The sequence below is a fragment of the Hemitrygon akajei genome, chromosome 12, assembly GCF_048418815.1.
Source record: "Hemitrygon akajei chromosome 12, sHemAka1.3, whole genome shotgun sequence".
NCBI classification, from domain to species: Eukaryota; Metazoa; Chordata; class Chondrichthyes; order Myliobatiformes; family Dasyatidae; genus Hemitrygon; species Hemitrygon akajei.
The window spans coordinates 36,705,485-36,732,040 of NC_133135.1; the positions used below are offsets into that span (position 1 = coordinate 36,705,485).

General features: G+C 40.7%; 1 protein-coding gene across 2 annotated transcripts; it reads right to left on the bottom strand.

Moving 5' to 3' along the window:
• Positions 1–568: 568 nt before the first annotated feature.
• Positions 569–25,404, bottom strand: LOC140736899 (von Willebrand factor C domain-containing protein 2-like). Of its 2 annotated transcripts, XR_012101021.1 has the most exons (4): positions 24,653–25,404; positions 14,632–14,761; positions 8,448–8,707; positions 569–607 (listed from the first exon to the last, which is right to left on the bottom strand). XR_012101021.1 is itself a non-coding variant. In XM_073062914.1 (3 exons), the coding sequence occupies exons 1-3, from the start codon at positions 24,989–24,991 to the stop codon at positions 8,520–8,522; spliced, it is 657 nt and encodes a 218-aa protein (XP_072919015.1). In that variant the 5' UTR covers positions 24,992–25,404; the 3' UTR covers positions 3,570–8,519. The 2 variants fall into 2 exon arrangements, 1 of the variants encoding a protein (XP_072919015.1); XM_073062914.1 differs by lacking the exon at positions 569–607 and having other exon boundaries at positions 3,570–8,707.
• Between the last annotated feature and the right edge of the window lie 1,152 nt (positions 25,405–26,556).

Below are 26,556 nucleotides of genomic sequence, written 5' to 3' on the forward strand. Positions count from 1 at the left end.
TACCAATCTTATTTCCCAGCATTGCCTTCTATGACATAGCATTTTAAACATTCTTCCTAAATGCTCCAGTTGTGGAAATTCATACCCCATCATCCAATGAGGTGCATACTTTCAGATTTTAGCCACCCTTTTGGTGGCAAGAAAAAAAATCCTCAAATCCTCCTTAAATCTTCTAATATTTAATTCTGTGCCCTCTAAAAAAACATTTTTCATTATCTACCTTATCTGTTGCCCTCATAATTTTGAATACCTCAGTTTGGTTTCCTCTCAGCCTTTTCTGCTCTACTGGAAACGAAATCCAGCTTATTATGTCTCTGCTGGTAGCTGAACTTCTCCATCCATGCTAATATCCTGGTAACTTCCTCTGCACACTCTCCAGTGTGTAGATTTACATAAGATAATGGAAGGAGGCTATACTTGAGCATGATGTGATTAGACTAGTAGCAAACTCTTATACTTAATGACATAAGTTTCTCGGAAATAGATTCAAATATATAAATATAAGCTCAGATTCAAATTATAAGCTCAGTTTGTTGAATATTATATTCCAGACAATACCTGCCAATTTGCTGTAGATGTGTTTTGAAAGTTCACTCATCTGCACTATCTACAATTCAATGGAAAGGATGAGAAAGTCAGTGATGTCACTTCTGAGAAATCTAAAGCAAGAGCAATCAAATACACCAACCCCAGGGTTCACTTACAGTTCAATTCAGAGACCGATGAATCACCAACCAAATCAAAACGACACAGTCAAGCTGGGTTAAGCACGCAGAAACAGAGAGAACAAGACAAGACTCTTCCTACGACCGGGCAGCTGAGGAAATGTTGTTCCTTAAACCAGATGATGTGGTAAGAATTCAGCCACAACATGAACACGAAAGATGGTGGAAAGACACAGTTATGACCTAGGTCCAATAAGATGATGACTGGAGAACATGCTACATTTTGTACCATTTCCTAAGGAAGACTAAGAGAGGTATAGCTGAGGGAGCCAATAATAAACTAATAGCAACTCCTGCTGTACAACAAAAACACCACTGTCCAAATTGCCAAAATGTATTTCAAGCTGTGACAACCAGATCTGGGGGAGCTATTTGCCAACAGAAACAAGCAGGAAATTCAGAGCATGCGTTATTGGATTGGAGCTGTTGTCGAAATTTTATACAGAATGCACAGTAGCCTACATAGACACTAATACAAGTAAACTTATTTGGGTTTAATGGAACATGAGGCATATGGTCTCCCCACTGGAATCAGAATTGAAATTGGAATACTCTTAAACAAATGTAAATGAATGGGTGATGTACAGTCATACAGCAATCACAATCATTGAATTTTAAGGTCAGAGTCAGTGTGTTTTGTCAAGATGAAGGATGGTCAAATACCAAGTTTGTAAGTAGTTCAAAGATGGGTCATGAAAAAGCAACGTGTGACAAGGATTACAAAAGGAAGAACAGGCTACGATATCGTATTTATAAATGAAGTATATTCTATTCTTCCAAGTTTTCTGGAGCTGAAAACAGGTTGTGTCCATATAATTTTGTTTGACATTATAAACAATATGAACATTGAAGAGCTTTTTTTTTTACAGATTAAATTTTATATTTAGTTTTCTAAATCATTGGTAAACTTTGTAGCAATATAATCACTAAGCACTTTGTACTCAACATGGTAACCAAATTTTCATGAAGGCCTTGAACATGCAAAGTATTTGCAACAGATACTTTCTGAGACAATATGATTTCATTAAGTAAGTTATAAAGGTATGAGCTGGCCAGCCATTGGCTAAACATTTTGTTTTAAATGCATACCAGGATTTTAAAAGCTTCAACTACATATTATATAGTACAACCTTGGAAATAATTATACAACTGGGTTATGTATCTAAGTTAATAGGTCAGTGGAAGTAAAGTTTTCTAAAATTTGCTGCCATCACATGCTGGCCCTTGAAGAAAGTTAATTGAGTCTCTCAGGGGTAGTTTCCAAAAATGTACAGCTTAAAGAGACAGAAGGAGTGTCCACTTTGTAAATGTCTACAAGGCAGAGAACAGAGAATGTAGGGGAGAATATAAGTGACAGGTCATTTCAGGAACACCACTGTGTGTGCATTTTTAAGCTGTTGAAGATTTAGTGTGAAAGATGCCATTTCTTAGCACAAAGGGTTTGCAATTTTAGCAAAGAGGGCTAGATCTTAGATCTAGTTAGGTACATGTTTTCAAGATAACAAACTTGGATTTTCAGAGTAGTAATACACAGATTTATAGTACAAGTTTGCTGAGATCTTTAGAAAATGGGATTTAAAATATTGGTCTCAAGCAGCTTTTGGGTGGATGCACCACACTGATCAAGCATTGATTCAAGAGGGTGAACTTAGTCTAATGTGCTGCAAACTTTTTACTGATGAATCTATTTATTCCATGTGCTCTTGAGTGCTGTTGTTATAGCAACATGCTTATGTGACCTAACCTAGATTGTGAATCAGGGCAGCTATCATTCAATCTGCTATTTAAATTCATTTTATATTGCATATTTTTGAAGTAACTCTGGAAAATGATAGCCATCAGGTCAAGAGACTGCCATCTCATTGCAGTTCATTACAAGAAAAACTCCTTTCAAAATTGCACCAATGAATGTGTTAACAGATTAAACTGACAGCAAAATAGTCTCTGTAGCCTTGGGCATGATCACACAGCAAATAAAGTAACATAATAATGAACTCAAATTGTACTCTCAGCTGTATTTCTCAGCATATTCTTCTATCCTTTATTTTGTAATGGGCATAAGTAATGTTTTAGCCACTTTATATTCAGCTATCTATTTTGTTGGTTTTTCCAAACAATTACAAAAACACTAATTCTGTAACTTACTGTATACATGTTTTGCTTGATTTATGGAAGTCCAAGTTACCTCATTTACTGTACTGAATTATAAAAAGTAATCTATCATATTATTTCTGAAATTAAAATAAAAACTTGGTATATTAACCAGCATTCAGTATCAAAAAGTAGTTTCCATCCATCTTCATGAAAACTAATCTAGAAATGTAATACGCACAAAATGCTGAAGGAACTCCAGAAATGCAAGTACATCTTTGATTTTAGCACTCTTGACAAAATCTTTCTTTGCTGACGATGGAGAAGACTGATGGGATTGAAAATGGCAGACTGAATTTGAGAAAAGGCCATGTCAGGCTAGTTTCCCATGTTGTCACTCTGATGTGAGGGTTGTGTTTGAGTAAAGATGAGGATGGGGAATAGTGGGTACTAATTTTGAAGACAACTTCACTGCACTTCAGCAGGAATACCAGAGATATTGATAGCATGGAGTTAATATAATTGGCTTTTGTACTGACTGGGGGCTCAGCCAAGAAATGTCATCAGCTCAGAAACTCTAGATTAAGTTATGTTTAAATACTTCAGCCTCATAGTATCTCATATACTGTTTGGAATGGAGTCTTCTCAAATTATGTAGTTTGATTTTAAATAATCACTTTGTTGTAGAATCGCTTGGTTTCATAATGTTCTGTAGCAGAAACTTTGCCATAAATAAACCACAAAAGTCCATAAGCATCAGTACTTAGCTTTTATTACAAGGCAGTAAACTTATACCAATATAATTCAATGTCTGCAAAAATAGAAATGAAATTTTAATTAATGCAACATTAACATTTTCAAAGAAACTATCTACTGTAGATTGGAAGTGAACACTAAATACTGGAAAGATTCAAAGAGGTCATTCTAATAATTGACTTTATAAATGAAAATTTAATCCCAACATCTGGTTAGTAGATTGACTGGGTCAAACATAAGACAGTTAGTTTTGACTTGTTTTTAAACTAACCAAGCACGTTATTGGTCTAAACAGTGATATTTTATTTTTTAACATTTAACATGATAATGGCATGTACCTTTTCAAAAGCTACAGACTGAAGGTGGTCAATACATCTACATGGTAATGAATGTACATTTTCTTGTACAAACTTCACTTACTTTTCTCTGGAATCACTATTGTATTAGTTAAGTTGAAGGCACAGATTCTAGAACCAATAATTGAAATTTTGTAACAAATTATGGCAAAAATTATAAGAACTAAACTTGCTTTGTAGAGGTACAGGTTTTGAATGGAAGAGATCTTCAGTAAAAATGTCCCATATGCATTACCATGTAACAGTGAACACACAGTGTGTTATAATTGTGATGTTCTTAGTTTATAACCAACATAGTAAACTCAAAACATTACACCCAAAAATTCCATGGTACACATTAACAAGCTACAAATACTTTTTTTTGTTGTTTTTGTACTTACTTTCTTGTGAATTGTTGGAATATACAGTATGTAAATATGGAATTCTTGTGAAAATAAATAATTTTAAATTGGAGGTTTTATTTATTTTATTTTCTCACGTTATTCAGTGAAAAAGAGTGGAATGGGCCCTTTTAGCACTTTGAGCCGCACCACAAGCAGCCCCTGATTTAACCCTACCCGAATCATGGAACAAATTACACTGAATAATTAACCTTCCTTAACCGTCTTTGGGCTGTGGGAAACACCCATGCATTCCACGGAAAGGACAGACAAATTCCAAGGACGCCATGATTGATCTCTGAACTTCGACATCTTCAGCTGTAATCGCACCCTGCTAACCGCTATGCTATTGTAGCATCCACAAGATTGGAAACCATTCTCTCCCAAGACTTCAAACAGCATGAAATTCACTTTTTAAAATTACTTTCTATTGTTATTTAGTTATTTGTTATTTATTTGCTGCTGTTAGTGCTAATAGCTAACAATAACTAATAGCCAACAATGTTTCCAAATCAACTGCAGACATCAGTTTTAATCCCAACAAGCTGGCCGACAGCATCAGCGGGAAAAAAAAAACCCTGTTGCTTCAAAAGTCATGTATAAAATAGCAAAACAAAGTCCCGGCTGAACAGGGAACCTAACAAAGAACTAATCAGGCATGTTGTAAAACCATCAATCACAAGTGTACAATGATGTATTAACTAGAACCCCTCAAATAACATTACCAGCAAGAAGTGAAACCAATGGACAAGGACAAATGGACGAGGGAGAGCCAGTGGATGTAGTGTACCTGGACTTCCAGAAAGCTTTTGATAAAAGTCCCAGATAGGAGATTAGTGGGCAAAATTAGGGCACATGGTATTGGGGGCAGAGTACTGACATGGATTGAAAATTGGCTGCCTGACAGGAAACAAAGAGTAGCGATTAACGGGTCCCTTTCGGAATGGCAGGCTGTGACCAGTGGGGTACCGCAAGGTTTGGTGCTGGGACCGCAGCTGTTTACAATATACATTAATGATTTAAATGAAGGGATTAAAAGTAACATTAGCAAATTTGCTGATGACACAAAGCTGGGTGGCAGTGTGAAATGTCAGGAGGATGTTATGAGAATGCAGGGTGGCTTGGACAGGTTGGGTGAGTGGGCAAATGTATGGCAGATGCAGTTTAATGTGGATAAATGTGAGGTTATCCACTTTGGCGGCAAGAACAGGAAGGCAGATTACTATCTAAATGGAGTCAAGTTAGGAAAAGGGGAAGTACAATGAGATCTAGGTGTTCTTGTACATCAGTCAATGAAAGCAAGCATGCAGGTACAGCAGGCAGTGAAGAAAGCTAATGGCATGCTGGCTTTTATAACAAGAGGAATTGAGTATAGGAGTAAAGAGATCCTTCTGCAGCTGTAAAGGGCCCTGGTGAGACCACACCTGGAGTATTGTGTGCAGTTTTGGTCTCCAAATTTGAGGAAGGACATTCTTGCTATTGAGTGAGTGCAGCGTAGGTTCACAAGGTTAATTCCCGGAATGGCGGGACTGTCATATGTTGAAAGATTGGAGCGACTGGGCTTGTATACACTGGAATTTAGAAGGATGAGAGGGGATCTGATTGAGACATATAAGATTATTAAGGGATTGGACACACTGGAGGCAGGAAGCATGTTCCCGCTGATGGGTGAGTCCAGAACTAGAGGCCACAGTTTAAGAATAAGGGGTAGGCCATTTAGAACAGAGATGCGGAAAACTTTTTCACCCAGAGAGTGGTGGATATGTGGAATGCTCTGCCCCAGAAGGCAGTGGAGGTCAAGTCTCTGGATGCATTCAAAAGAGAGTTAGATAGAGCTCTTATAGATAGCGGGGTCAAGGGATATGGGGAGAGGGCAGGAACGGGGTACTGATTGTGTATGATCAGCCATGATCTCAGTGAATGGTGGTGCTGGCTAGAAGGGCCGAATGGCCTACTCCTGCACCTACTGTCTATTGTCTATTGTCAATGAGCACACTTTATAAACCCTTTGGCTATCATCTTATTTAGTAAGTGTTCTCAGAATATAGTGTAGGTTTTAACATACCAGACAAACAACAAATTAAAATTAATTCCAACTCTCAGAATTTAACCAAAAACACTCTGTTTAGGTCTCTCATTTCACACTTTGGTGTGGCGTGCAGACGGACAAAGTTCCAAGATGGTTTGAAATGGTATATTATTATTAAGGATGACTGCTGACAGCACAAAATTGAAACTTACTGTTTGTCAGCCCCAAGCCCCCAATATCCAGCAAAGAAAGAAGGACCAATGACATTAATAAAACCAGCGAATCACTCTTCAATCTCCACCACCCTCTCCCATGGGTGTTCAAGCGTTGTGACTATGTCAATCACTGGAAACTTGCAAAAGATAGTGAATCAGAAGCTGAATTATCTCTGGAAGCTGACATTCTTGTTTGTTCTTTGTACAAAAATAATAAAAACATTTATTTTAGAACAACTATCTGGAGAATTCTCAAAGGATCTGCAAAGTAACTGACTATATTAAGTGCTGGAATCAAGATTTGGCAATAATGTAAATATGCTCAAAAGTCATAAGAAAAAAATAACACTGATAATCTTTTTAGTCTCCACCCGAGATTCAATCCAACGATGATATCTTCTTCCATCAATACCAGCTTTGCTCAAACTCAGCTCTCTACCAGCCCATGTGAGTCAGGTGGTTACAGGTTCACACCCTTCTCCCTATCCTTAAGCGAGAAATCTAGACTCAGTTTATCTCTCCAAACAGACTGCCTAGCCTGCTAATTACTTCTAGCATTTTAAGTTTCTTTATTAAGTGAAAGGCAATATTTGATCAATGGAAAACTTTATAATGTTGCTAAAGAGAGAAAATGCCTGCAGATTGAGAACATTTCAGATTTCAGCCACAGGGTGCCAGAGTACTGTAAGCAAAGAGAAGGGAAAAATTTAGAGCATTAATTATAATGGATATGATGGAACAGATTAGAACAAGTTAATATACATGCCTTACAGACTGAAAATGAAAAAAATTACTTTGGGGAATAAGGAAGTGGCAGGGAAATTAAACATGTTGTGTCTGCCTTCACAGAAGATTTAGAAAACATTCCGGAAACAGTGGAGTTCAATAGGTCAAGAGAGTCAGGAGCTGAAAGAAAATGCCATTAGAGGGAAAAAAAAGATTGAGAAATATAATAGAACTGTAAGCTAATAAATCAACAGAATCGCCTAACCAACATCCCAGGGTTTTTAAAGAGGTACCTAATGGAAACAGCGGTTGTTATCTTCCCAAAACCCATAGATTTTAGATTATTTCCTAGGTTGGATATAATATAACCCATGTATTTGAGAAAGGAGAAGAAAGAAAATAGGGAAACACAAAAAAGTTAACGTAGCAAGTAGTAGAAAAATTCCAGAATTACTAGCAGGGCACTTGGAAAATAATAATAGAATTAGCAAAGTTCATGAGGATTTATGAAAGGGATAATTAAGTTTGACCAATCCATTATTTATCTTAATGTTGTATCTAAGATGTTGGTGAACTTATGGAATTCTCTATCTGAAAGGACAGTGAAAGACAAATCCTTAATTATATTTAATTGATTCTTGAATATTAAGGGAATCAGGAATACAGCAGTAAGATGAAAGAGAAGCCAATATCTTATTGAATGATAGAACAGATGTGGACCAAATGGCTTAAATATGTTTCTTGTTTTCTTTTGGTCCAGCTTTGCCCACATTTTCTAACCAGGTAAAATTATCGCTATCATTCTACTTAAACCTATACAAATTTAAGTAAAAATTCCCAAAGAATTTCTGATTGCAAAGCTAATCATAAACATACATGTTTTCTATTGTCAAGCTTTCCAATGTACCGACCTTCTTCTAAAGAACACACAATGTCGTATCCAATGTTTTATATTCTTAAGATTTGTTCTTAACTTCTTATTCAGTAAAAACTTTTCTTCTTCCTCCATTATCACTAGTGTGATTGATGTGCCATACATATGTTGAAAAATAGCATTTTAAAAAGCATTTAGTCTAAAGAAATGGTGTAATAGGTAGAAGTGTTGTAATGAAGAAAGATTATTGCTATACATTGCTATCTATTTCAAAGCTGCACCATAATAGACTCACTGCATTTCCGACATCCAAACAGCCTGCTGAGCAATATGCTCTGGAGATGTACTGTAAAAGTCTACTACAGCCTCATGGCTGCTGACTGTGATCATTGAGAGTGCAGTGATGAACCTTCACACACTTGGCGACACGATTGCCTTCCCAGTATCCAGCATCCTGACCATCATGGCAGTGGCAGTAGGTGCACTTGTCGACCCACACTGTGGTCCCTCCTGCGATCACTTGACTTTTGGTGATGCTGCTGTAACAATTTGGACCTTAAACGTTGAAGTGCAAAGAAAAATTATTTCATTTTAATCTATCATTTGGAGGTTGTTGTACAAAGCTATCAGATTATAGCAAACAAAAAGTTGTATCTAATCTGCAAAATGAAAAAAATGCCCCAGGCCTTGGCGACATAATCACCCTTATGCTCCTCTAGAGCCCAACACTTCTTTCTTGATATCAGCCTAGCCTAGAATATCCACATACCCTTCGCTGACCTCACTATCCTCCATGTTCTCCTCCCTAGTGACCACTGCTACATAGTACTCACTCATTTAGTACCTCGGCCATCTCCTCTGCTCCAGGCACAAATTTCTTCCTTTGTCTTTGAGCGGTGCTAGCCTTTCCCTATTTACTGCCTTGTTTATAACATAGGTGCGTGTAAAAATCCCTTGGGATTCTCTTTAATCCAACTCACCAAGGACGTTCCATGGCTCCTTTTAACCCTCCTGATTCCCTGTTTGAGTTCTCTCCTGCTTTCTTTATATTCCTTAAAAGGTCCTTGTTCAAATCCAGCTTTCTCATGCTTACATATACCCACTTTGCAGCCCACACAAAATGCTGGGGGAAGGGCAGGCAGCATCTATGGAAATGAATAAACAATCGACGTTTCAGGCAGACACCCTTCTCCAGTCTGAAGAAGGGTCACTGCCCAAAATGTTGACTGTTTATTCATTTTCATAGATGCTGCCAGATCTGCTGAGTTCCTCCAGCATTTTGCATGTGTTGCTTTGGATTTCCAACATCTGCAGAATTTCTTGTATTAATGATATGCCTCCCATTATCTTTCTGACTGAATAAATTAACATTTTAGGCAGGGCATTTCTATACAACTAATGAATGAAAGGTGAGCATTTCAGTAAAATAACAGTGGGAAAACAGAAGAAAATGAGTCCTAGGGAATTCATAGACAATTGTTAAGAATCAGTTCAGCCAGCCAATACTTACAGAAAAAGCAGAATTGCCGAGTACACTAGAAGCCTGCATGTTTCCAATTTCCACCCTTACTGAAACTTTCAATTAGTGTCCTGATTTTAAAAAGGGAGGAACTGGAAACACACAATGGTATACTTTGCAGTTAATGTGAAGCCCTTGTGAAGGATGGCATGGTAGTGTAACGGTTAGCACAACCACTTTGCAGCACCAGCTGTAAGATTGTAGCTCCATAGTAAGAGGTACGGAAAGGGATTTCTACGGCAACAGGCGAGATTTAAGGATGCTGTGTTGCCTCCCTGGTGCCAGGATCCAGGGCATCACGGACCGATTGCAGGGAATCCTCAAGGGTGAAGGTGAACAGCCAGAAGTGGTAGTGCATGCCGGCACAAATGACATCGGGAAGAAGAGGAAGGACATTCTGCAGCGGGACTTCAGAGAACTCAGAAGAAGGCTGAAAAGCAGGACTTCCAGGGTGGTTATCTCTGGTTTGCTTCCTCGTGCTGGAGAAGGCAGGAACAGGGAGATAATGGATCCAAATGTGTGGCTGAGGAACTGGTGCAGGAAGCAAGGATTTACATTCTTGGACCACTGGGGTTTGTTTTGGGGTAAGGATAAATTGTACAAAAGGGACGGGTTGCACCTTAATAGACAGGGGGCCAGCATTCTGACAGGCAGGTTTGCCACTGCAACATGGATGTGTTTAAACTAAGTAGTGGTGGGGGGGGAGGGATGAACTGGAAATATAAAGATGGAGTTAAAGGGAAAGTGAAAATAGGATAAGTTAAAAAGCACAACAGAATCAATGGAGCAGAAAGCTCAAGAAGAGATCATATAGCATGGCCAAGTGAAATAGGAAGTGATATGAAAGGTGAGGGGAGTAATGAATTAAAAGTATTATAATATGAATGCACGAGGTATAAGGAATAAAGTAGATGAACTTGAGGCTCATTTGGAAATTGGCAAGTACGATGTTGTGAGGATAACAGAAACATGGCTTCAAGCCATGAATGGCTTGAACACTGAATGGAAACTTTGACTCTAATTCCCCCCACGTCCCTGTCCCTAAATCCTGACCTGACACCTAACTCCCAAAACCATCCTTATGAACCTAAAAGAAACCAACTGAAACTCAAGGGAGGTCCTGGCTCGGCGCCATCTTGCAATATGTTATCAACCATGGAGGGAGTACAGCAGAATTCCCAGGACAAGGCCTGGGAAATGAATATTCAAGGATATACATCTTATCGAAAGGACAGACTGATGGCTGGGGGGGGGGGGGGTGGTTGCTCTGTTGGTGAGGAATGATATTCAGTCCCTTGCGAGGGGGGACATAGAATCAGGGGATATAGAGTCAGTATGGATAGAACTGAGAACTTCTAAGGGTAGAAAGACCTTAATGGGAGTTATCTACAGGCCCCCAAATGGTAGTCTAGATGTAGGGTGTAAGTTGAATGAAGAGTTAAAATTGGCATGTCGCAAAGGTAATGATACAGTTGTCATGGGGGATTTCAACATGCAGGTAGACTGGGAGAATCAGAATGGTACTGGACTCCAAGAAAGGGAGTTTGTGGAGTGCCTCCGAGATGGATTCTTAGAACAGCTTGTACTAGAGCCTACTAGGGAAAAGGCAATTCTAGATTTTGTGTAATGAACCGGATTTGATCAGGGACCTCGAGGTAAAGGAGCCATTAGGAGGTAGTGACCATAATATGATGTTTTAACCTACAATTTGAGAAGGAGAAAGGAAAATCGGATGTGTCAGTATTACAGTTGAGCAAAGGGAACTATGGAGCTATGAGGGAGGAGCTGGCCAAAATTCAATGGAACAATAGCCTAGCAGGGAAGACAGTGGAACAACAGTGGCAGGTATTTCTGGGAATAATGCAGAAGGTGCAGGATCGGTTCATTCCAAAGAGGAAGAAAGATCCTAAGGGGAGTAAGGGGTGGCCGTGGCTGACGAGGGAAGTAAAGGACAGTATAAAAATAAAAGAGAAGTATAACATAGCAAAGATGAGCACGAAACCAGAGGACTGGGAAGCTTTTAAAGAGCAACAGAAGATAACAAAAAAGGCAATACGCCAAGAAAAAATGAGGTACGAAGGTAAACTAGCCAAGAATATAAAGGAGGGTAGTAAAAGCTTCTTTAGGTATGTGAGTAGCAAAAAAAAGTTAAGACCAAAATTGGGCCATTAAAAACAGAAACAGGTGAATTTATTATGGCGAACAAGGAAATGGCAGATGAGTTGAACAGGTACTTTGGATCCGTCTTCACTAGGGAAGACACAATTTCCCAGATGTAATAGTGGCCAAAGGAACTAGGGTAAAGGATGAACTGAAGGAAATTTATATTAGGCAAGAAACGGTGTTGGATAGACTGTTGAGTCTTAAGGCTGATAAGTCCCCGGGACCTGATGGTCTGCATCCCAGGGTACTTAAGGAGGTGGCTCTAGAAATCGTGGATGCATTGGTAATCATTTTCCAATGTTCTACAGATTCAGGAACAGTTCCAGCTGATTGGAGGGTGGCTAATGTTGTCCCACTTTTCAAGAAAGGAGGGAGAGAGAAAACAGGGAATTATAGACCGGTTAGCCTGACGTCAGTGGTGGGAAAGATACTGGAGTCAATTATAAAAGAGGAAATTACAACACATTTGGATAGCAGTAGAAGGATCAGTCCGAATCAGCATGGATTTACAAAGGGAAAATCATGCTTGACTAATCTTCTGGAGTTTTTTGAGGATGTAACTATGAAAATGGACAAGGGAGAGCCAGTGGATGTAGTGTACCTGGACTTTCAGAAAGCCTTTGATAAAGTCCCACGTAGGAGATTAGTGGGCAAAATTAGGGCACATGGTATTGGGGGCAGAGTACTGACATGGATTGAAAATTGGCTGGCTGACAGGAAACAAAGAGTAGCGATTAACAGATCCCTTTCGGAATGGCAGGCTGTGACCAGTGGGGTACTGCAAGGTTCGGTGCTGGGACCGTAGCTGTTTACAATATACATTAATGATTTAGATGAAGGGATTAAAAGTAACATTAGCAAATTTGCCGATGACACAAAGCTGGGTGGCAGTGTGAAATGTCAGGAGGATGTTATGAGAATGCAGGGTGACTTGGACAGGCTAGGTGAGTGGGCAAATGTATGGCAGATGCAGTTTAATGTGGATAAGTGTGAGGTTATCCACTTTGGTGGAAAGAACAGGAAGGCAAATTACTATCTAAATGGAGTCAAGTTAGGAAAAAGGGAAGTACAACGAGATCTAGGTGTTCTTGTACATCAGTCAATGAAAGCAAGCATGCAGGTACAGCAGGCAGTGAAGAAAGCTAATGGCATGCTGGCTTTTATAACAAGAGGAATTGAGTATAGGAGTAAAGAGGTCCTTCTGCAGCTGTACAGGGCCCTGGTGAGACCACACCTGGAGTATTGTGTGCAGTTTTGGTCTCCAAATTTGAGGAAGGACATTCTTACTATTGAGGGAGTGCAGCGTAGGTTCACAAGGTTAATTCCCAGAATGGCGGGACTGTCATATGTTGAAAGATTGGAGTGACTGGGCTTGTATACACTGGAATTTAGAAGAATGAGAGGGGATCTGATTGAAACATACAAGATTATTAAGGGATTGGACACACTGGAGACAGGAAGCATGTTCCCGCTGATGGGTGAGTCCAGAACTAGAGGCCACAGTTTAAGAATAAGGGGTAGGCCATTTCGAACAGAAATGCGGAAAAACTTTTTCACCCAGAGAGTGGTGGATATGTGGAATGCTCTGCCCCAGAAGGCAGTGGAGGCCAAGTCTCTGGATGCTTTCAAGAGACAGTTAGATAGAGCTCTTATAGATAGTGGGGTCAAGGGATATGGGGAGAGGGCAGGAACGGGGTACTGATTGTGTATGATCAGCCATGATCACAGTGAATGGCGATGTTGGCTAGAAGGGCCGAATGGCCTACTCCTGCACCTACTGTCTATTGTCTATTGACTCCTGCTGCTGTCTGCAAGGGGCTAGTACATTCTCCCTGGGTCCGTGTGGCTTTCCTCCGTGTGCTCTGGTTTCCTCCCACATTCCAAAGACGTGATTCGAGTTAGTAAGTTGAGGGCATGCTACGTTGGCGCCAGAGTATAGTAACACCTGTGGGCTACCCAGCACTATCCTCGCTGATTTGATTTGACACAACTGACACACTTCACTGTAAGCTTCTATGTACGTGTCAAATATAGATAATCGAATCAAATTAACAAAAACTACTGAACTACATTAAAAGATGTAGACACTGACACCTTCCCAAACCTCCAAATAGTAAGTTCTGAAAAGAGGGCTTCATCCCAATTGCTTATTTGATCTTTCCTCCCACTGATCAATTCAGGACATTAGAGAGGAAGGGCAAGAGCTGAGGCTGCTAGAATCAACATTCAGGCCAGAAGGACGATGTCACCCAACAAAATGATAATGCTCTATTTGCTGATAGAGAGCATGGCTGAACCAAAATCTGCTGGAGGAATACAGCACGTTGGGCAGCATTTGTGGGAGGAAAGGAACTGGAACTGTCTACATTTCAGGTTAGAACCATGCATCAGGATATTGTGTTATGTCTCCTTAGCCAAGACAGTGCAGCATGTGCTTCCTTTATTTGGTTTCCCCAGATTATGGAAGCAAATTCAGTAAAATGTATTTTATGTAACAACCGATAAAATAAATGCTTTTAGAAATTGGATAATAGTATGGTATAGTGTTACAACTTTAGATCATATGCATTTGCACAAGGTAAACACTACTATTGCTAGACACTGTTGTGATAGAAAATTAACCCAAGGAATCCCTCCCACTACCATCTCCAAAACATTTTAAAAACTTTAAGGTCAAAGATTTGAAATCCTTAAGTGATCGTAAGATAAATGATTTGCCAATCCTGAGGAAATATCCCCGCCTTATTAGAGCTGGATGAATATTAGTTTGCGATCTGCATTTACTTTAAATCCTTACCATCTTTGCACACTGGGCAGCACTTTCCATTTTCATAGGTTGGATTAACGCAAGGGGGTGGAGCACAGTCAGCAACCAGACAACGAGCTATCCCATCCGCATCACAGGTGCACTGTTCACACTCTGATGGCTGAAATTCACGAGAAAATAATATTTACTGGCAAGGAAGATCTGTAAAAAAAAATCTGGCTCCCAAATTAATTTTTTTTAAAAAAGAAACAGGGAACAAAAAGCCATTCCGCTCATTCAGTTATCCACTGGAGATCAATAGCTCAACTCAGTTCACTTGTCCATGTTACATATGAGTTGATATATTCTCCTAACAAAACTTCTCTCATTCTTAGACTTGAAAGGTTACTGGGAGGTAAGAGTTTCAGATTTCCTTATCACACTCAATAGAAAATCTGCTTTCTCATGTCAATCAACTTGGTAATAAAAATTAAACTTCATGTTCAGAAATTTCTCCAACAGAAAAATGGGTTTCAAAGTTTAAAGCTCAAAGTTCAAAGTAAATTTATTAATCAAAGTACATATATCTCACCATATACATCCCTGAGATTCATTTTTTGCGGCCAATCACAGTAAATACAAGAAACACAATAGAATCAATGGAAGAGCACCCCCAGCAGGAAGAACAACAACCAAGGTGCAAAACAAAAACAACAAATGCACAAATACAAAAAAGAGAGAAATAACAATAATAATAAATATCAAATGAGATGAGAAGTCCTTAGAAGTGAGTCCAGTTCAGTGATGGGCAAATGAAGTTATCCCCTCTGGTTTAAGAGCCGGATGGTTGAGCGGTAATAACTGTTCCTGAATCTGGTGGTGCAGGTTCTGAGGCTCCTGTATCTCCTTCTTGATGGCAGCAGTAAGAAGAGCACATGGCCTGGGCAGTAGGGGTCCTTGATGATAGATGTTGCTTTCCTGCAACAGTGCTCCATACAGATGTGCTCAATGGCACTGAGTGCTATACCCATGATGGACTGGGCCATATCCACTCATTTTTGATGGCTACAAGGTGACTGGTGTTTCCATACTAGTATTAAAATCCCTTTATTAATAGAGACTTTAAAGAAATTTCAATCAACTAAAATCAAAGAAATACACAGCAAGGTTATGCAATTAGTCCTCATAATTATTTGAATACATCCTCCAACATTTATAAATACTTCTGACATTCTAGGTTGAAATTGCAGTGGTCCAGGTGGACCTTGACCATGTCTGCACTGGTCTTTTCACACTATCCCTGGGATATTCGTATTCTTCCGAAAGTATATTGATTGGAATTGAATTCAAGACTCTATTTAATGACTAACTACTGTTTTATAAAGGTTCAAAATGGTCTCTCTCCTTTCAGTTTTGGTATTTCCATTTAAGGAACTCTGGATTTGGAAACCACACTTTGTTTCTCAGGATTTGAAAGGTTTCTCAGGGCATTTGTGACATTTACAAGAAAATTCACAAATATTCACAAGAAGAACATAAATGCAAATTTGCACTCAATATTTTGTTTAGAACAAAACAAAAGCTCATTTTAATTCATTGCACACAAAATGCTGGAAAAACTCAGGCGGCATCTATAGAACGGAATATACAGTTGACATTTTAGGCCGGGACCTGAGGAAGTGTCTTGGCCCAAAACATCAATTGTGTATTCTATTTCATAGATATGGCCTGACTTGCTGAGTTGCTCCATGATTCTGTGTATGTCGCCCTAGATTTCAAGCAACTGCAGAATCTCTTACGTGCATGTTAGTGCACAATGGTCAAAATGTTCATAGTGCTGCTAAACTACAGTTGTTAGGGCTTTGCCAGTTGCTTCAAGAACCAAATCTTCTTGAAACTGGTGAGTGGGATGTCAAGTTACTGTACCTCCTGCCCGATGGTAGCTGCGATAAAATGGCATGGCCAGTATGGTGGGAATCCCTGATGACAGATGTTGCCTTCTTAGAAACATAGAAAACCTACAGCACAATACAGGCCCTTCGGCCCACAAAGCTGTGCTGAACATGTTCCTACCTTACAAATTACCTAGTGTTTCTAAGCTCCAGGGGTCTCTTAAAATAGCCTATCATATCCACCTCCATCACTGTCATCGGCAGTCCATTCCATGCACTCACCAATCTCTGTGTAAAAAAACTTACCACTGCCATCTCCTCTGTACCTACTTCCAAGCACTTTAAAACTGTGCCCTCTCGTGCTAGCCATTTCAGCCCTGGGAAAAAGCCTCTGACTAGCCATACGATCAATGCCTCTCATCATCTTATACACCTCTGTCAGGTCACCTTTCATCCTCCGTCGCTCCAAGGAAAAAGGGCCGAGTTCACTCACCCTGTTCTCATAAGGCATGCTCCCCAATCCAGGCAACATCCTTGTAAATCTCCTCTGCACCCTTTCTATGGTTTCCACATCCCTCCTGTAGTGAGGCAACCAGAACTGAGCACAGTACCCAAGTGGGGTCTAACATTACCTCTCGGCTCCTAAACTCAATCCCACGATTGATGAAAGCTAATGCACCATATGCTTTCTTAACCACAGAGTCATCCTGCTTAGCAGCCTTGAGTGTCCTATGGACTTGGACCCCAACATCCCTCTGATCCTCCACACTGTCAAGAGTCTTACTATTAATACTATATTCTGCCATCATATTTGACCTACCAAAATAAACCACCTCTCATTTATCTGGGTTGAACTCCATCTGCCACTTCTCAGCCTGGTTTTGCATTCTATCAATGTCCCACTGTAATCTCTGACAGCCCTCCACACTATCCACACCTCCAAGCTTTGTGTCATCAGCAAACTTACACTTCCTCATCCAGGTCATTTATCAGAAAGAGTAGGGGTCACAGAACAGATTCCTGAGACACATCACTGGTCACCAACTTCCACTCAGAATATGAACCCTCTACAACCACTCTTTGCTTTCTCTGGGCAAACCAGTTCTGGATCCACAAAGCAATGTCCCTTACTTTCTCAATAAGCCTTGCATAGGGTACCTTGCCAAATGCCTTGCTGAAATCCATACACACTACATCTACTGCTCTACCGTCATCAATGTGTTTAGTCACATCTTCAAAAAATTCAATCAGGCTCGTAAGGCACAACCTGCCCTTGATAAAGCCATGCTGACTATTCCTAATCATATTATGCCTCTCCAAATGTTCATAAATCCTGCCTCTCAGGATCTTCTCCATCAACTTACCAACCACTGAAGTAAGACTCACTGGCCTATAATTTCCTGAGCCATCTCTACTCCCTTTCTTGAATAATGGACAACATCCGCAAACCTCCAATACTCCAGAGCCTCTTGCATCCCCAATGATGATACAAAGATTATCGCCAGAGGCTCATCAGTCTCCTCCCTTCCCTCCCACAGTAGCCTAGGAAACAACCCATCTGGTCCCGGTGACTTATCCAAATTGACGCCTTCCAAAAGTTCCAGCACATCCTCTTTCTTAACATCTACACGCTCAAGCTTTTCCGTCTGCTGCAAGTCATCCCTACAATCACCAAGATCTTTTTCTGTAGGGAATACTGAAGCAAAGTACTCATTAAATACCTCTGCTATCTCCTCTGGTTCCATACACACTTTTCCACTGTCACACTTGATTGGTCCTATTCTCTCACGTCTTATCCTCTTGCTATTCACATACTTGTAGAAAGCCTTGGGTTTTCCTTAATTCTGTCCACCACGGCCTTCTCATGGCCCCTTCTGGCTCACCTAATTTCTTTCTTAAGCTCCTTTCTGCTAGCCTTATAATCTTCTAGATCTCTATCATTACTTAGTTTTTTGAAACTTTCATAAGCTCTTCTCTTCTTGACTAGATTTACAACAGCTTCTGTACAGCACGGCTCCTGTACCCTACCATCCCTTCTCTGTCTCATTGGAAAGTATCTATGCAGAACTCCACGCAAATATCCCCGGAACATTTGCCACATTTCTTCCGCATATTTCCCTGAGAACATCTTAACAATTTATGCTTCCAAGTTCCTGCCTGATAGCCTTATATTTCCCCTTACTCCAATTAAATGCTTTCCTAACTTGTCTGTTCCTATTCCTCTCCAATGCTATGGTAAAGGAGATAGAATTGTGATCACTATCTCCAAAACGCACTCCCACTGAGAGATCCGACGCCTGAACCGGTTCATTTCCCAATACCAGATCATGTACAGCCTCTCCTCTTGAAGACTTATCCATGTATTGTGTCAAGAAACCTTCTTGAACCACACTCAACATCTAAACCCCTCGCTCTAGGGAGATGCCAATCAACATTTGGGAAATTACAATCTCCCACCACGACAACCCTGTTATTATTACATCTTTCCAGAATCTGTCTCCCTATCTGTTCCTCGATGTCCCTGTTCCTATTGGGTGGTCTATAAAAAACACCCAGTAGAGTTATTGAACCCCTTCCTGTTCCTAACTTCCACCCACAGAGACTCCGTAGACAATCCCTCCATGACTTCCTCCTTTTCTGCCGCCATGACACTATCTCTGATTAACAATGACACGCCCCCACCTCTTTTGCCTCCCTCCCTGTCCTTTCTGAAACTCTAAAGCCTGGCACTCGAAGTAACCATTCCTGCCTCTGAGCCATCCAAGTCTCTGTAATGGCCACAACATCATAGCTCCAAGTACTGATCCACGCTCTAAGCTCATCCGCTTTGTTCATAATACTCCTTGCATTAAAATAGACACATCTCAAACCCTCAGTCTGAGCACGTCCCTTTTCTATCACCTGCCTATCCTCCCTCTCAGACTGTCTCAAGGCTTTCTCCATTTGTGAGCCAACCGCCTCTTCCTCCATCTCTTCAGTTTGGTTCCTATCCTCTACATAGCACCATCCAGAGACAGAGAAGCAGTTTCAGCGACAGGTTACTGTCGATGCAATGCTCCTCAGACAGGATGAAGAGGTCAATACTCCCCAATGCCATTAGGCTTTACAATTCAACTGCCAGGACTTAAGAACTTTTTTTTAAAGCTATTATTAATGCTTTTTGAGTTAGTGATTTAGATGCATATCATATTATTACTGAGTTAAGTATTGTATGTAATGAGTTTTTGCTACAACAAGTGTATGGGACATTGGAAAAAATGTTGAATTTCCCCATGGGGATGAATAAAGTATCTATCTATCTATCTATCTATCTATCTATCCCCCAGCAATCCTAGTTTAAACTCTCCTCAATAGCCTTAGCAAACCTCTCTACCAGGATATTGGTCCCACTTGGATTCAAGTGCAACCTGTCCTTTTTGTACAGGTCAACCCTGCCCCAAAAGGGGTCCCATTGATCCAGAAATCTGAATCCCTGCCCCTTGCTCCAATCCCTCAGCCACGCATTTATCCTCCACCTCACTCTCTTCCTATACTCACTGTCATGTGGCATAGGCAGTAATCCCGAGATTACTACCTTTGTGGTCCTGCTTTTCAGTTTCCTTCCAAACTCCCTGTAGTCTGCTTTCAGGACCTCCTCCCTTTTCCTGCCTATGTCGTTGGTACCAATTGTATCATGACCTCTGGCTGTTCTCCTTCCCACTTCAGGATATCGTGGACGCAATCAGAAACATCCCGGACCCCGGCACCTGGGAGGCAAACTACCATCCGTGCTTCTTTCCTGCATCCACAGGCCTGTCTGACTCCACTAACTATAGAGTCCCCTATCACTGCTGCCATCCTCTTTCTTTCCCTACCCTTCTGAGCCACAGGGCCAGACTCTGTGCCAGAGGCATGGCCACTGTTGCTTCCCCCAGGTAGGCCCCCCCACCAACAGTACTCAAGCAGGAGTACTTATTGTGATGTAGTACAGCCACAGGGGTGCTCCTGAGACAGCTGTTCAGTGGATACTACCAATGGTGGGGAGTGATGTGCCTGTGATTTATTATGAAGAACAATGATGACTTTTAGATCAGGTCATGTTGAGGTAGGGTAGAAGGTAGGAGATTACACTTGAGGAAATAGGAAGAGACAATGTAACAATAAGTAGATGAATGTGTAAAAGCAGTTAGAAGCAGGGATAGAAATGACTGATATTATAGAGGTGAAAGCAAATGATTTTGATGATGGAGATGGTATGGTGAAGGGTCAGAATCGCAGTTCAATCCAATTACAGTAACATGAGTAATGGTCTTCCACTGAAAGATATTCTACCTCTAAGGGCTTGTTAGTCTGGAAAAAAAAAGTTATTTGTATGAACTTTGCTGCAACATAAGAGGAAAACCTAAACATCCATTGGATCTGGACAGAATTCTACTGTTTTGCTAGAAAAGAATATTACCTCAGAATCCCAAAGGAGGAATTTTAAGTAAACTGTCTAGCTTCAGTCAACTTCTCTGATCAACTTGCTAACACAGAAGATACTGATACAAGGGCCAAAATGATCTAATCACATCAACATATCCGCCAAATCAAATAAAATCTATAGTTCAACTACTGTCCTTAGATTTATAGAAATGAAACAAAATTAAACCATATCATGATGCTGTTTATGAAGCTATTGACACAGATTCCGATATTAAATCTTTTATCTGCGGAGGTGAGTGGCATAAAAAGATCATTTAGTGTGGGAACATTCAACGTGGCAGAGGAGATTGGTGGTGTATGGAGGTGTTTTGATCTTTGTTTGTATAAGTGCAAGATTCACAAGCTGAAGAACATAGGGAAATAGAAACCTCTCCAGCTATTATCGGATGAGTTTTAGTGGAAAGATAGCCTGTCAAATGCTGCATGTTGGAAGCTACTAGTTTGATTAGGGCCACTTTTCATCCACTGCGAGAAAGGGTGGGAGCCAGAAATTTAACTGGAGTTTCAAGCAGAGATTTGCAAGGTGCACTGAGACTCATCAATCCAGCATGCTTGGGACTTTGGCGGAGCCAGGCTAGCAGATTTTCATGACTATTACATAATATTCCAATTAATATGCTAGTGCACTGTTCTCAATTTTTATTTAGATGTTGTAATGTAATAGATTTTCCAGCAAACCTTCTGAATTTCAAGGGAGTGCAGCAATCTAAATCAGATGAATTTCAAGGGAGAATAGGAATCAGTGCCCAAGTGTGTTAATGAAAGTGTGGAAGTCCAGGCCCCAGTATGTTAATAGAACTGCTGGAAGCAAGGCACCAGTGTGTTAATAATACAGGAATCAAGGCCTCAATGTATTAATGGGAGTGTGGAAACTACTGTTAAAGGCAATGTAGGGGCTGGGTCCAGCTGTGCGACACTGAGCATGGGAACCAGAATTCCAGTGCTCCTGATGAGAACCATTAGGATTTCTGAACAATGGGATAGTGGAGTTTTCCTGTAGATGGGTATTAATCTTGATGCTAACATTCAAGGAATTTGCTAACAAAGGGAATTAGGCTATGATTTTTCCATAACGGACAAATCACATCGAAGGCAATTTTCCAAATGCATTCAATATTATGTGATCATGCTTCGACCTAAAGGCTGTTAAAGATGGTTAGACATAGAACAAGAGTACCAGTCTTCAAAGCAAAACCTTTTCAAATGCAATATTGTTTTGAAATTAAAGTAACAGCTTAATAAACAAACTGTATTGTCTACCGAGCAAGGGTTACTGCCCCACAGCAGGAGGGCACTCAAGAGATATGGTTTACAAACTGGCAAAACCACAGGACATTCTCATGTCCATCAGCCAGCCTTATCTAGCTTATGTCAAATCAAGCATTAGACAATTTCAGTCAAGTCATTCTATATCATTGTGCCATTGATCAAGAAAGGCTCCAGGCACTAACACATGAAATATGGTCATAGACATGTTTTCTCTGTCTGGTAAATAATTGGAATATTGGTGTACTCAGAGAGTCAAGCCCTCACTACACTAATTTTGGGTGTCTGAATTCTCTGTGCTCAGAAGCACTTAGGCCATCAATGTGAATTACTTTGCTCCAGAAAAGAGTTTGAACATTCAGAAGGTGTCTTTCAGTTACAATGTGCTCCCATTGTAATTATGTAATTCACTGGAACATTTGTTGGACTCAAAATAATGAAATGAATTATGTCATTGTAGTTATCAAAACTGTTTTGAATCATCAGCTGTTACCTTTGTTCTTACGAACATTAAAACTTGATGCACTTTGAGTTCAGGGAGATAATACTAAGTGTGTCTCCAAAAGAATGCTCCTTTGTTGTGATGAATAAAGAACTTTTACATATAGCAACTTCAGTCTCTATGTGGCTTAAGCACAGTCACAACAAAAGCCTGCTAGTGCTTCATTGGCCTTTTAAGTTTGGAGTCAAAACAATAAATGCCATTAGTTCAGAAAATGCGGTTAATTCCATTTGATGGACTATTTATACATCTGTTTTGTATATTCTGTAGGAGGCCTTTCAATGGAACAGGACAAGATCTTGAAAAGGCATGTCAGCATTCAAATTGATTCCTTACATGTACACATGCTTTAGCAACTAAACTGAAGGGTATAGTGAAGGAGACACAATAAACAGGACTGGGATGGCGGTGGAGAAGGAATGCTAATGGAAAAGCAGCCAAATAGGGTGTGCCCATTACAGAAGTAAACAAAGAGTTCCTGAAACTAGTAAATTAAAAAAATCTATAAACAATTACAGATGCCAACTGGAAAAATAATGGACTGAGATTGTGTGATCAGGAAAGAGGGAAACAGGAAAAGACATTTAAAAGTGGAAGGCAAAAGAACAGGAGGGCAAAGATGCTTCTTTTTTTGTGGACAAGACTTCCACACATATATGGCAGTATCCCAATACACACACACGCACGCACACAGCATTGTGGAGGGTAGAGAGTTGTCTTCAGCTACAAGATTAATATTAATCAGTATGATAAGAGGAGCAGAAAGTTGGCAGATGGAATTTAATCTTGAAAAAATGTGAGCTGTTACACTTAGAGAGAACAAAGCATGTTAGGACATGCACAATCACTTGTAAGATTGCAAGGAGTGCTGAGGGACAGTGGAACTTTGGCATACATGTCCAAGAATCTCTGATAGGCTTCAGTAACATGAGCAATCAATATTGTTACTTTCCTTTGTCAGCAAGGAGTTTATGGTGTAACAAAATAAAACACTGGTTAGTTAAGTCATAGCTGAAGTAATCCATGCAATTCTGGTTGCGAATTGCACTGGAAGGAAAACAGACGAGATTTACTAGGATGTTGTCTGGATGCAATGTTTCAGCAATGAAGAGATACAGGATAAGGTGTTTTTTTTTTTAAGCAAAGGTTAAGAGGAGCCCCGATTAAGGCATACAAAATTATGAAGGTGTGAATGATCTACAAACAGAGTTTAAGGTACAGGGTTTCGGAGATCTAGAGGAAATTTTGAAGATGTTTTTCACCAGAAGGTGATTGAAACCTACAAATTATTGCATGTGTGGGCAGGTGGAGAGAAGACTTGTCATTACATTGGAGAAGTATTTAAATTAGCACCTGAGTGCAGAAATGGGATAGGGTATCTGCGCACAGCACATACATGAAGTCTAAACAGCCTATTTCTGGGCTGCGTGATTCATACAACCCCCAATGCGTGCCAACACATAAAACATGCCAAACCCACATGCAAAAACACAAGAGTCCCTCAAAATACACAAGACAATTTCTACACAGGCAGACACACAGATGCGGTGCTCTCCTTCATACAAATCAGAATCTCTGCTCATACACAGTACCCTCATACTGACCCTTCCATCACATCATCACACACACTCGCACCTTCTCTCCATGGCAAAAATACCAGTTCCTCACCACACACACTCCAAATCTACATCACGCACGTGCACTAAATACTCTATCATACACTCTTTTTCAATCACACACTTCATCTCAACTCCAACCACTCTTTCATACAATTGCCCCAAATCCCCATAATGCACCCCCCCCCGCCCCTCAACACACAGGTACTGTAACTCCCTACCATACACACTGGTACACCAAGCCCCTACCACACACAGACTCCAGTCACCTACTCCTATCACTCGCACACTTCTCCACCACCAATGCTCCCTCCTGATGGTGCGCCTATTACCTGGAACTGCTGCCCGAGCTCATAGACATGGCCCCGGTGTTCGCAGCCGATCTTTTCACAGCGGGGACAGCAGTCGTTCGGGTAGTAGCTGACATGTATGCAAGGCGGTGGCAGGGCCGGGCAGTCGGCGCGGCCACACACCGGCCCCTCGACCGTGCACTCACACTGAGTGCAGTGATCCGAGTCCAGAGAGTACCACTCGCCCTCATAATACACGCTGCCGTTAGCCTCGCAAGTTCTGGACACCGAAAACGCCAGGCTCCCCTTTACCAACAGTGACAACAGTAGGGAGAGGGACAGCAGTCCGCCGGTCTGCGCTGCCATGCTTGCTTCTGCCATCGTTTGTTGCTGCAATCCAGATATTTATCTTTAATAATCTGCAACTGAAGATACTTTCAAGCGAAATCCCGCGTCCCGAGATTGAACAGCGGGGTCTTGGCTTCACACGGAATGCCTTGGCTCCGTTTCTGAACCTTTGATGCAAACCGTTTGAGGTTCTTCAAAACGTTACTGACATATTTTAAAAATCAGCATGTGCCGAATACTTTCATAGACGGTGTAAAAAAAATAAACTTCTCTGAAGGAACTCGAGTTCTGATTTGCAAAGAGACTGGCGCTGAAGAAATAAACGCAGGTCTGCAAAGCCCCCTTAATTCCAGCTGCAAACTCTGGATTTATGTGATGGATGGATTTATTTATTGGCTTTTATCACCGAGGAAGATTCTCGACTCAGAACTATCCAATTACCGGAGTTCTGGTTTTCCAAATGGACTTTGCATACCGCAGCAGTCTTTTTTAATACTTCAGAGCCGTCTCCGATGCACGTGATTCGTCCCATACTGATGTAAGTGAATCAATCACAGAGCAATTTGAATAGGTTTAATTGTGGAGGTTTTCAAAACAGACCTCAGCCATATTCAAATGTAACACTACACCCTACCTTATTATTTCGTACATTATAGCAGCATGTTGTTTACAGCCTACACAAAATTAAACACTGCAGAGGCTGAGTTTTTTATTCCTTATTTGCCGATCGCCACACGGACGCGATCTCGCTGGCTCTCCACGTGGCCTTGGATCACCTGGACAACACAAATACCTATGTCAGGGTGTTGTTTATTAGTTACAGCTCAGTGTTTAACACCACCATTGCTAAAATTTTGATTGAAATGCTCCAGAATCTGGGCCTCTGTACCTTCCTCTGCAACTGGATTTTCGACTTCACAACTGGAAGACAACAGACTGTGCAGAATAGAAATAACATCTCCATCTTGCTGACTATCAATACTGGTGCAACTTAGGGATGCGTGCCTAGCCCACTGCTCTACTCTCTCTACCCCCACAACTGTGCGCCAGCGCACAGCTCAAGCACCATCTATAAATTTGCTGATGATAGCCATTGTTGGCAGAATCTCAGAAGATGACGAGAAGGCATAGATGAGTGAGATATATCAGCTAGTTGAGTGGTATTGCAGCAAAAACCTTGCACTCAACTTCATTAAGGCCAAAGAGCTGATTGGGGACTTCAGAAAGGATAAGCCAAGAGAAGACACACCAATCGTCATTGAGGGATCAGAAGTGGAGAACATTTTAACTGGCTGCATCACCATGTGAGGGGAGGGCTACTGTATAGAATCGAAGTGATCTGCAGATACTCATAAAATTAGTCAGCTCCATCATAGGCACTAGACTCCATCGTATCCAAAACATCTTCAAGGAGAGGTGCCTCAGAAAGGTGGCGTCCACCGTTAAGAATCTCCACCACCCAGGACATGCCCTTTTCTCATTGCTACCATCAGGAAGGAGGTACAGATGCCAGAAGGCACACACTCAACAATTTAGGACCAGCTTCTTCCCCTCTGTCATCCAATTTCAGAATGGACATTGAACCCACAAAACACTAC